General features: G+C 34.9%; 1 protein-coding gene across 7 annotated transcripts in view; it reads right to left on the reverse strand.

Moving 5' to 3' along the window:
* Positions 1 to 12,983, reverse strand: part of NKTR (natural killer cell triggering receptor) — a 53,740-nt gene that overhangs the window by 18,187 nt on the left and 22,570 nt on the right. For 3 of the 7 annotated variants that reach the window (XR_013448150.1, XM_078073037.1, XM_036080252.2), the window contains 5 exons: positions 12,624 to 12,668; positions 10,773 to 10,860; positions 2,142 to 2,171; positions 1,468 to 1,613; positions 309 to 531 (listed from right to left, as the gene is read on the reverse strand). Coding sequence is in view for 5 of the 7 variants with exons in the window: in XM_078073037.1 (XP_077929163.1) it covers positions 309 to 531; positions 1,468 to 1,613; positions 2,142 to 2,171; positions 10,773 to 10,860; positions 12,624 to 12,668 (532 nt within the window). In the remaining 2 variants the exon portion in view is untranslated. Of the gene's footprint in view, positions 1 to 308; positions 532 to 1,467; positions 1,614 to 2,141; positions 2,172 to 5,112; positions 5,141 to 10,772; positions 10,861 to 12,287; positions 12,316 to 12,623; positions 12,669 to 12,983 lie in introns of those variants that run through there. The other 4 variants (XM_036080254.2, XR_013448157.1, XM_078073048.1 and 1 more) reach the window with 4 other exon arrangements.

The raw sequence follows: 12,983 nt of genomic DNA on the forward strand, positions 1-12,983 counted from the left end.
TATAAAGCATGACCACAGTACTAAATACCACAGTACTAAATTCTGCTATGAAAATTGTCAAATGATTCTAAAACTTTTTTAAGTTTCAAGGATTTTTTTTTTCACCTGCAAACACGTAAATCTTTGCTATGAAATGTCTGTGCTACCCCTAGAATAGTCAAATTTCAAATTAAAGTCCAAAAAATATTATCCTTTTTCAACAATAGGTTATAAAGCTAAGTTTACACAACTGCACATGCTTTCCCTATCAGGGTGTGTGTGTGTGTGTGTGTTTTTAGCTTAAGATTCCCCTGGTGTTTCACACTTACCCTTTTGGGCTCATTATATGTTTATTCCTTGGCTCTTCTGAACTGCTTGCTTCCTTTCGTCTCTTTTTAGAATGTTTAACTTTTGGCCGCCTCTTATGTTTCCTTCTTCTGCTTCTCTCATGTTCAATTTCACTTTCTGAAGAAGATTCTGAAGAGGAAGAGGAATTGGAAGAGGAATCCGAGTCTTCTGAATGAGTTGGTTTCTTCCTTTTTTTCTCAAAAACTTTTAAGAAATATTAACAAGAATATTAATACTGGATTTCAGTGCCTACCATTCAGAGTAAAACATGTGACTACCTAGTATCATAAAACATGCTTTATCAACAGAAAACTAAAGACAGAATTTAAATAAACTTTTCTTCATGTTGATAATACAATGTGCTGCTGAGACTGTAAGGTAACAAAGCCCTTGCCTCATGAGGCCTATATTCTAGTTGGATCAGGTAAGAAAATAAGTAACTGCATAATATGACAAATGGTTAAGTGCTAGGACAGAAACACAAAAAAAGCAGGGTAAAGGGAATAGGGAGAGTCAGGGGGTAACTGAAAATTACATTTGAACAGAGACCTGAAGGAAGTGAGGTAAGGGGTCATGCAGATACTTGGATGGAGAGTGCTGCAGATAGTGGGGACAGCCAGCACAAAGGTCCCTGCGTGCTTGGCGTGTCTGAGTAAAGGTCAACGTGGCTGGGAGGACAATGAATGAAGGGGAAGAGGTGAGAGAAACCGCAGAGCAGACTGCCTTACGGACCAAGTAAAGACTTTAGCTTTGGCTGACTAAGGGAGCCCTTGGAGAAGATCACTCTGGTTGCTGTTAAGGACAGATTACAGAGGATCAAGAGTACAAGCAAGGAGACCAGTCAGGAATTTACGCTGAGAAAAGATTATAGAGAAGGACAGAGGTAAACAGGACAGGTCTGAGGCTACTGCAATCGTTCAGGTCTGGACAAGGCTGATAGCAGGGGGAAGTATAAAGAAGGGAGATTTGATAAGATTTGTACATGACTTGGATAGAAAGTATGATAAGAAGCATCGGGGCTACTGCCATACAACTTGTATAGTTTCCTCCACTACTAAAATCCAGTAAGTATGTTTAAGTTATAGTCTTCAACATGTTTTACCTATATCCTAGCTCCCTCCACTCCCCAAAAACCCTTACCATCTTTTGTTGATTTTGTGGCAAGCACCCCACAATCAATAACTCGCACATCTGCGTAAGGTCTACTTGCAGCATCCGTTTTCAGATTTTCAATCTGTTCGATTACTTCAAAACCAGAAATAACTAATCCAAAGACGACATGAACCCTGTCACAATACAAATTCGAGAAGGAACTGGTTTGATCCCAATTAAGCCATAAGCAGTAATCACAACTGTTATAAATGACATGTCTACAGACCTCAATAGAAAAGCAAAGTGTCTGATGAATGAAACAACTAGAAGGGAATTAGAACTTGACATCTGCTTCATAAAAGGAACATACAACAACAATTACTCAAATTGAGCCTCAGTTTTCTGCCTAAAACAGTATTTCTTTTTTATGGTAGAGTCTGAGAACAGTCAGATTGCCCTTAATACTCAGAAACTATTGTTACAGAGTCACTCAAGAGAGCACGACTGGGAGGTCTATCCATAGGCCCAGATAAAGACCCCATTCAGTGACATGACAGCTATGAGGTCTCAAGACTGACTAACCTGTGATCCTTAAGGAGGGGCCTGGCTTTGAGAGATTAACCCAGAGATCAAGAGCACCCCCTTGAGGTTCACCCATGATCCAACCTGTATTGGACTGGCCACCCAAACAATTCCCCAAGGTAATAAAATGTCACTCTTACCCATCCAGGTGTGGAGCAGGTTTTGTGGTACTGTGTAAGAAACATCAACACAAAGATGGCAAAAACCAGGTGTTCAGGTGAACAGAGCAGAAGGGTTTAAAGCACAGCATGTAGAGAACAAAGAGGTAAAGATAAAAAGATAGGGAAAAAGTTAAATGTGGTATACATCTAAACTTAAAAACCTTACAAACAGCAATAGTAGCCATTTTACTGGTTAAAAAAAATCACTCAAGATTATAACAAATTACAAAGTTGTATTTACTTCTCCAATATGAAGACTATCCTTATACATATGTATGAAACAACTTTGAAATAGCATAAAAATACCTTAAAATTAAAGTTATTCTCGAATCCAAAACAACAAAAGCAAAAACAAACTCAAAATTTATCAAGATAATTAAAGAGAATAAAAAGTACTATCATTTGCCCTAAGGAAAGAAAAGTATGATCAATACTTGGCCCCTACACTTAAATGAGTTCTTCTATTTGTTATTTCTCATACTGAGTCAGTCTGCATCTTTTAGGCAGGCAGATGGAGGTAGGCCTTAGGAGTCCTGTTTTCAGAACTTCCTGCCCCTCCCACCTAAGGTGAAGCTCTGCCGCTCACAGCAACCCTAAAAATGCAATAGGGAGCAAACCTTCCCTTTGTCAACACTTCTGACATGGTAAGTAATGACGGATAGCATTATAGACACTTTACATTTCTATGGCCCAGAAAATGCCCAACCTGCTTCTTCTACAGTCACGATCTGGCCGACAGTCACTCTTGGGAAGCCTATGGGGTATATTTGGTTAAGACATTTCGAACCCAAACTGGTTGTTTCCCTTAGCATTGTCACAAATCTTCACAATATGTGAATTGCAGTGAAAATTCAAAAGCAGATAACTAGACTCAGAAGGCTGTACCACAAAAATCTTAGTTTGTAAGAATGAGAAATAGAAGAATTTGAGAAAGAACACTGGCTATCAGATCATGCTTAAAGCAGTCAACTGTGCTAGGAGCTCCCATATCAATTTTTATATTCATTTTAAGGCAATTCTAAGATACGTGATTCAACAAAACACAATTTTAACCTTCACAACAATGTTAAAAATCATTATTCTACAAGGAATGGTAGCATTTATACTTACATTAAGAATATTCAGTTCTGTAAAAGCACTACAGAATTTAATTTTAATAAAATTCGTCAATTTAAGAAGTTCCAGAATTTAAAGCAATCCTGAGTTTTAAAACCACAAAGTCTCAAATTCTCCTTAGAAGACTGAGAAGTTGTAATTCAAGCCAATATAATAGTAAAAATGAGTAAAAACAGAAGAAAGAAAAAAAGACAGAAAATCTGGCAAGCAGGTGAGGAACTAATGCTTAAATAATTAAACTAGCATCCGGAAACTACTTTGGATAATAACTTTAAGACGGAAATGTGCTTCCCATATATATAAAACTTTACCAAAGCAGGCTTATGATAGGAAGATATGAGTACATATGCTAGACAATGATTCCATTGTATGAAAGATGTAAGAGGTAAAATTTGTAAAGATAAAAATGTCCTACAATGTTAAGGGATTGATTTCAAATACGTAGCAGTGAAAACAAGGAGTGGTTTATTGATTAGGTATATTCCTCCTCCTTCCTTGATCCTTTCTCTCACAACTCTCACATCTTTTGGGGAAAAGCTTACAGATTTTTCTAAAACACACAGAACCCAATTCAGTTTGCCACACTGGCTAATAGGAGTCCTGTAAAAACCACCTGATGGCAAAACTGGAGCAAATGGTGAGAGATGAGAACACTCTAGCTAACTGCAGTGAGATAGCAACATACCCCTTGAGACTCAATTGGAGGATGGTACAGGAGGATGGTACTACGTTTATGACAGATTCCAGTTTTGTTTTGAATTCAAGTGACAACTGAAGACAAAAAAACTTGGTCTTTTACTGCAATAGTGAAGAAAACAAATGAAGATAAGAACAATTATTGCAGGGGCAAATTTCAGCTAGCCTGCTGTGCCTAAACTGGTGTGGATAATTAAGTCCATCACTTGCATCCTCAATTCAGGAGGCAGAAATACAAATGTATACTTAAATCGGGTTAGGCTACATATTAAGAATACTGAAAGTACCTTAACAAAGAAGCCCCTCGGGGTTCTCAGTCTACATTCCAGGAGTAGAAATAACAGTGTAAAGCAGGCATACTGGCACTAGGCTGACACCAGACGGGGATAAACAGAGGACACTGCCAAACGGGCAGGCAGGAATGATATACTTGGTCCAAGCTATTCAATCCTACTCAACCAGACAAAGAGATCTCATCCCACCAACTCTTAACTGTACTGATCTTTCAAAACTATACAGTGGTAAAGACCCATGCAGTGGTGACACTCAATAAATTCAGACCTCACGGCCAGAGACTACCATAAATATTTAAGTTTATACATGCTTATGAAAACATACCTAAAGGAGAAAGAACCACAAAGAACATTTCAAATTATAAAAGCCTTCAGTATTTTCACATTTCCATTTTCTCCTGTCACTTAGACACTGATTTTCCAGTTTCCTCCACCCCCTGAACGTACTTTAAAAATATATGCATAAGGATTCATTTAAACTTTGTAAATCCTAGACATTGAAAAGTGTCACTGTTACTCCAAAAAACAATCTACATTATTATACCATTATCAAAGAAGCTTTTGGCCTTATACAGAAATTAACAGTTCTGCACTGAAATGAAATCTAAACCATTATATACAATACACCCTCTTCCCCGCCCTCCCCCAGAAGAGGTGTGGAAACATGGTGGGAAATGTACTTCCCAGGATTAACCACGAACAATAAAACACACTTGTTTTACATGTATTGCTGCCATAAATCAAGCAGAAAGTTTTTCTTAAAATGGTTCAATGCACATAACAATAGGATTAAAGAGATAAAGGCAAAGAAAGAAAAAGAGAGCCTTAGAGTAATGAGACATTACCTTTGGAGCGCACGGTGTAACACTCTTTCTGTAAATTTTACACAAAAATGGCAAGAAATAAATTGTAATACACTTTTAAGACAAGACTGAATCTATGTTTTAATATCAATATAACTTTGAAATTAAATATTTTCAAGTTTTATGCAAAGCAAGAAAGCTTTTTTAAAATGGAGGGCTCTAAATTTTCTTTCACATAGGATATGTATGTAGAGACAAACTATGCTTAAGAAAAACACTGTGGTGAAGGTGGGAATCTGCTCAGAGCCTTAATATTGTAACACTAGAGTGTGAGTAACCAAACAGTGTATTTCGCTTTGCAAATCCTACAAACTAGCTAAGTCAACCAACATCTTTCTCAAAAAAAGAGTAATGTATCCTGAGTACATACATGAATATAAAAATCTGAATGCCTAGGAGCAGTTACTACCAGTGGAAAGCAAAAATGTCAATGAAAAGGACTGAGTTAAGAGAATTCAAAACAAAATTTCAGGGAACTTTCTCTTCTTTTTTTAGTAATTCACTTCAAGTAGTTAAAAATCTTTCATGTGTCTACATTTGAAATCTTTTTTTCATCACACACAACAGACCACTATTAGGAATAAGTGAGCAAAATTTGGACCATAGTTTCTGTTCGACACTTCTGTAGTTGTTAAGCTCCCGAAAATAATAATAATAATAATAATAATAATAATAATAATAATAAAACAATAAAGCAGCATAACTAGAATTTTTAGGATCTTCTCAAAGGATAAAAAGGCAAGAGATGAAAAGTATAAAAGTATGCTATCAAATTTTGGCCATGATACTTGCTTTTCCTGCCTAATCTCTGATTTTCTCCATTGTAAAAAATTTTTTTTCAAAAAATACACAGTCTAACCAACTTTAAATCTATTAAACTTTAAACATATCTACATACTCAGACCAAAATCCATATTATATATAGTGGACAAAATTCTTTATAAAGGTTTCAGACTATTGAATCTTGAAATATTTAAAAACAAGCTTTAATTTCTTATAAAGGCATTGATACATGAATTACTGTCAAAAAGAATATGATGTTTCAAATAATGTGGTGTTTTCAATGAACGTTGTAAAAAAAAAAAAAAAAGTGACTCCAGGTGTAAAGTAGTATGAACATAAAGATAACCTATTTCTGTCTAATGTAGCCTTGAACATGCAATTTTTTCCTTCAACTCCTGAAACTACCACACCATCATGGAAGAGGCACCAAATGATAGTGAGAGACACAGCTTGTGTAAGGGCCATGGAAACTACCCAAGCCATGATACAGAGCTCTCCCTATGTGTTCCAAAAGTCACCAAATAGAGAGCTTTCAAAAATTCAGGACTAATGTTAACATAATACACATCAAACACTACTAGATACAAAATTCCTTCCAGGTTGCTAATACATATGTCACATAAACACTAAGTGACATTAAGACTGGATGTTACAGATGACACTTGATACTCAGAGAACTTGGTTTATGGTTAAGTTTCACCAACATCTTTGCTGATGAAAAATCTTGCAATGTACACAAAAAGATACTACGCCCAAAAAGGAAGGAAAAACTAGAACCTCCCAGATTATTGACACTTACTAGCATTTCTTCTCATACAGATTCATGAATATGTGGAAGGAAAACCATTTCTGCCCAAATTTACTTTTGCTACCCCAAATTGCAGCATAGCTTTATAAACCCCTTAACACCAAACCGGTCTTCACCTCCCCTTGCTCTGCTCTGAAACGATCAGCACTTCTCTCCCACTCAGGTGAGCAGCCATTTCTAAATCTGGTTAGGACATATCCTGGAACTACTTTATATTTTCCTCCCACAGTCCTATTTATACGTGTTAACACTTTTTGTTTAAAGTTTGACTTTTCCACATTATCTTGTTATCTTAAATTTTTGTAATTATCATGACCACTGACAGTGGCCAACGACAGAGACTGTTCTCCAAAGCTCTGCAGGTCCTTCTACTCCATGGCTGTACATAAAGTGGCACAGACCAAGTGAAGGGAGACAAGTGTACCACCACGTCAACGTTCTGTTCGCAGCTGATGAAGACTGCTGCCTAATTTAGGCAAATGAGCCTGAAGCTTCTTTGCAGCACCTTTCAGACTGATGTAAATTAGGCAATTACAACTGCTTTCCTTTAGGCAAGACAATGTTTGCACACAAATCATTCCACATATTCAGAAATCGAGGATCAACCTACAAAACACTTTCTTCCTTTTATGCCTACATTTTCATGCCAAAATGTTTACTTTATCTTTGAGAATGGGACAGGTACTTCATAAGCCAAAAAGGAAAGACAAACTAACTCAAGGTAAATAGCAAATAAAACTAGAACCAAGGTCTCCTCATAGCTAGAATAGTAGCTCTAACCCAAGAGATAGTTATTTAATACAAAGCTATAAACCACCTAATCTTTTTAATGACTACTTCATATAATACCTTCTTTATCTTGTTGATGAATGTATAGAAAAACAATGAAAATTAGAGAATTAACAGACTGTTATTACTAGAAGCCAAAGGAAATGAAAAATGTTTCCGTGTGTCATTTTATCTTTGCATTATTTATACAAGGAAAAGGTTGGATGAGATGATCTTGAAATCCTTTTCCACTCTAAGACTTTATAATTCTGTAGCTTTTATTATGGTTTCTTCCTAGTGTTTGGCTTCAACAAATAAATAATAAAAAGAACAAAAAGACTAAATACTGAGTTAACTTGGTTACTATTTTGGTTCCAGGTCTTTGAATTCCTTCAGAAATACTTCAACATGAACAAACCATTATTTCCTCAGTGAATCATGGGGACAGTATCACTTCCTCCATGTTTCTTGAGCAGTACTATTTCAAAAAGAAATAGTAGGCCCCCCAAAGCAAAATCATTATGACTGATACAGCAGGAGATATAAGCAGTTACTGCAAAAATCACGAATGGCTTTATAGAAGAAAATCTGGTTTTTACATGATTGTTACATCCAAAGAAAGCAATATGTGCACAATTATGTTTAATAAAAATTATGTATGCCTTAGGAAGGGGAGGTTTTAAATTCTTCAGTAATGAAGACAACAGTTACTGCACAAAGCACAAGAGTCCTTGAGGAATATTTTGCAAATACAGTAATAGCACCAAATTTACTCCCTGGGAATGACAAAGTAGTAGATTTAGAATATGAACTACAAATATAATTGTGGAAGGATGTAGTAAAAGTCCTTGTTAAGCCTATAAAACTGGACCTATCAAGGCAGTTCTTGGCATTTTCCCACCCATTCTCACACTACTCTTTCCTGTCTGGAACGCAGAAGAGCTGTTTGAGGCGCCCCAGGAAGAGCTGTGGTGAGAGGGAGAAGCTCAGCACCACTCTCACCACCCTCACCACCCTCACCACCCTGGGGCGGCCCACAGAGGGCTCTGCCACAGCCCGCCCTCGCAGCCAGCCTCAGCTTTTAGAGTTTAGCTGGGATCACAGACACAACTTGAAGATAGTACATTATACTTTTGCACTACTTCCAACTCCAAAAGGATTTGGGCTTGCAAGACAGAGATTTTCAAAGATTTTTCTTTTTATGGGCCATCATCTCCATTTCCCCTTTCTATAACAGAAAGGAAGTGTTTTGTTTAGAAAGGTGAATGTTAGTTTTATTTTATCCTTCAACCGTGGGGAACCGGTACTTTCAGCCAGCACAAAAAAGCACATGCCACAAAAATTTCTTAAAAAAAGATAATTTTTTTTGTATGTACAAAAATACTAAAATACTTCCAAGACTACTTTTAACTGCAAACTCATTTCCAGAAGCAAATTTCAAACTAAAAGTAGAAAATTTTCTTTCAACGTAAGTTCAGAGTGATTTTAGTGCCATCTACCGTTAATTATGAAAACAAGCTTAAAACTTTTAATCCTAATTCACGGATGTTACAATTTTCATTTGGCATTCCTTGCCAAAAATAGCAGTCCAATGTAAAATTAAACTATGTAGAAACAGCAATGGCCGTAATTTTGATACTAAGCATTCCTACAAAAGACTTAAGCAAGTACTAAATAACACAGAAACAAAATAAATTTTTTGAAGGGACAACCTTGTCATATACTGGATGTTAATTAATGTATGTACCTGCACACCGGTTTTTACTCTTCACGTTTGATTAAACAAGCTAAATGGTATGTAACAATGGGAAGAAGCTGCTGCTACCTGATAAATTTTAATGTACTGATATAAAAAAAGGAAATCTAAAAGAAACTTTAGAGCCCTCAGATGGTAGCTTCTTGACCAATGAACTTCATTAGTTTATCATGTTCACAGTTCAGATAAGCTTAAAAATGGAAATGGGAAACCTCAATCAAAGAGTAAATAGCTTTATATTAAATTACTGTAAAGAAGTTTTTCAAAATATTTCCCACTACTTTTTTTTGGCCCTTAAGAAGGTTAAAGAAAGAAAAATACCCTAGTAGAGAAGTATTAATAACTACTGCTCTATGGGATCACAACACGATCTAGGAACAAATTTCGGTCTTCCTTTTTTCCTGCACAGCTCCAAGCACTGTCATCTTCCATCAGCTTTCCATTTTTAGGACATTCTTAGGAATAGAATGCCCCTTATCTGAACTTTATCAGATCATGTTGGAAATCTATTTTGCAGACAAGTATAAAATGTGAGATTTATTTTACATGAATAATTTACTCCTTTAAAGACAGGGAAGCGCCATTCATACTCGTCCATTCAGAAAGATGACAAGAACTTTTTCTGGCAAAGCATGAATAAAATCTTTCTCCAACATATATAGTACAACTGTAGAGATTTACTTCTAATCAAAAGCATTAAACTTCACGCTAGCTAATTATCTTTCCTATTTTAAATCCTGGGATTATAATATAAATAGGTTTTAGAGTAGCTTTAGATAAGAATATAACTAAAAATATGCTAAAAATAAAAATATAACTAAAAATATAACTAAACCAAGTAAGGTTTTGGTTGTGCCTGTACATACATGAAAAGGTGTTTGTTTTTTTTAAAATGCAAATTTTAGCATTCTGAAGTTTCCTGAGTGCTAATCTCATAAATTTTGGTGGAAATGACAGCAATATTGGTTTAACTCAATTATGCATAGAGATCTCAAGAGATTTAAGTTTTTTACAATGCTGATGCAATAGCAAAGTCACTCATCTCTGTACAGTATCAGAAAATAATGGTACCTCTCTCAAATTAGCTCAAAGAGCAACAGTAAGAGAAAAAGCAACCACACAACGGTTTACTCAAAACAACTGTTCTCCAGGCCAAGGGCATTAGTCCTAGTCCACGAACAATTTTTAAATGCTGATCGATAGTTTATGTTCCAATCTAGTTTTGGTAAACTGAGCCCCCAAATTTGTTAAGTCAAAGCCAATTTCCTTTCCTAAGACGACAACATACTTTGAAAATAATGTACATCTTCAAGTTACATCTTTTAAGTACCATTCTTCAAATGGAGGATATATGCTGAACGCTGAGGCGGTTGTTAGAGCCTACCAGGTTCTGTAACGTTAGAAATTAGTAACAAAGTCCAATTTGGCAGAATTCTAGCATTTAAACTTGGTTTAACTATACCATCTTTCTCATGAACAGCGCTTCTCTGTTTAAGAAAAGCTCATCTCTGAATTATGCCTACTCACATGAAAAACTGGGAACCATTGGTATGTTTCCCTCGATTTGCCATTGACAAAAGGAACGCTCTGTCATGTTTGAGAATAAAGTTTTCATCTGTTTGAAGAAAACACAAATTCGTCAGTCTCCAATTATAAGCCACTTTTAAAGTGTAATGTTCACAGTAATAACTAGAAAGCAAAGGATGAAATTCCTCTTCTGGTCAGTATAGATACTTGTCTGAATATTTAGAAAAAAATTTTTTTAACTAATCAAATAACAAAAGCATAAAAAGATCAAAAATACTACTTAAAGCCTTGGGGAAAAGAACATATATTTAATGCTTTATACAAACAGCCTTAGAATAGTCACTTTTAGTAGTAACATACTTTGGCTAAATGATATATAAACTATGTATTAACTTTAAGGGAAAACCAGTAAAGAGATTTTAGAAAAATCTCTACGGTAAAGCTCAACTTTCCAATTATCTTGCTTAATGCACTATATATGGGAGAAGTTTAATAATCTTACGTGCTTAATTTCTATATGGTAAACTTATTATTCAACCGTATTGAAGCTAGACTATGAAAGCAAAAACCAGAAAGTTACAATTTTAGTTGTAAGGATGTACATAAATTAAATAATGTATATAGACTCCTAATAGATAGGATCAAAAATTATCTAAGGAGGCAAGTCCCATAAAAACAAAAACTTAAAGGGCAAAATATAATTTTAAGATACACAAGTATCTGCCACAGGAACAACCACATTAAAGTGGCCTACAACATTAGTTTCAAATTGCTACAAGATGATAGAACCAGCTAATGATCTGCTTCCTACTGGTTCAAAGGAAAAACTGTTATGAAGATCACTCAGAGATTATTTTAATATACTTTATATATATAAATTATATAATGTAAATAGCTTCAAAACTAATTTAAATTTCCTTGTAACATTCATACAAACAAATCTTTCTTTAGAACAAACAGAAACACAGAAAACTTTAAAAAATGATTACCTTCGGAACAGGCTTCTGAAAAAGAGTAGTAATCCATTTTCCCCCAAAAGAAATATAAAAGACTATTATAACACTGAAGCTATCATGGCATTTAAATCTAGTAAGATTGGATCCCATTATAAATCTCTGCAACTGACTTTTCTAAGGCTTTTTGGGGCAAGTGCAATAGTTAGAGACTTATGCAAATACTACTACTGTAGGAATAAAACACAATCATATAGTTCTAGTATACAAAAGAAAACATACAAACCTCTGAGGAAGTAGGAAATACCAACTTTTATTCAAAGAAATTGCTTGGTTTAGGGGGAAAAAAACATAACTAGATTTTTTTCCCTGATGTAGAATAACCCATTGGGAAAAGAAAAGAGATAGAGATGCATGTATGAAATAGTATACAGAATTTTCCAATTCTTCAAGCAATATTAAGAAATCCAGCCACAACCTAACCCAGGCTGTCCATAAATTTATTAGGAAGGGTGCAAGGGAACAGAATTGGAGTTTGTGTTACTGAGCTTCGTTCTCTTACCTTTTCATTTTGCAAAAGACCACATTCTCTATAAACAAAAGAATATGTTGACAGTTTTAGGCAGGAAGATAGGAGTTTTCATGTATATAGTTGCCTAACCTCCATGCTGAAAGTCATGTTTAACCATAAAGTTAGCCTTAATTAATCTTGTCAATTAAAAGTTACATATTACAATATATTTTATCCCCAAGTTCATGCAAATAAAGTATTCTCATGCAGCATTAGTTTCATGCAAAAAGTGAACTATAAGTAAACCTCTCCTCATTAAAAAGTACATGATCAAATTTGCTTTAATATCAGAACTGAAACAAAGGACCATAAAATATTAAGCCTTACCTTTAAAATATCCACCATAAATTGATTCTCCGCCTTTTCCATTACCTGCAAATAATGTTACATTAAATTATAATGAAAATTAAAATATATTAATACATATAAATTACTTTTTATGCTTTCAATTTGCTAAAGAAGCTAACACCTTGTAATTGTTATAATCAAAATTCTACAAATCCTCAATTAACCTCATCTTGAAAATAAAAGTCCAAAAAAAGCCCATTCCTATTTATAATAAATACTATTAAAAATTATCTCCATAACCCATTTATTTCAAAAAGTAATCACACCAACAAAATTCAGGAAGAATAAAAATAATCCAAAAGTACTTGGCATTCATTGTAAGGGAATTCACCAACTATT

The sequence above is a fragment of the Halichoerus grypus genome, chromosome 1 (assembly GCF_964656455.1).
Source record: "Halichoerus grypus chromosome 1, mHalGry1.hap1.1, whole genome shotgun sequence".
Lineage (NCBI taxonomy): Eukaryota > Metazoa > Chordata > Mammalia > Carnivora > Phocidae > Halichoerus > Halichoerus grypus.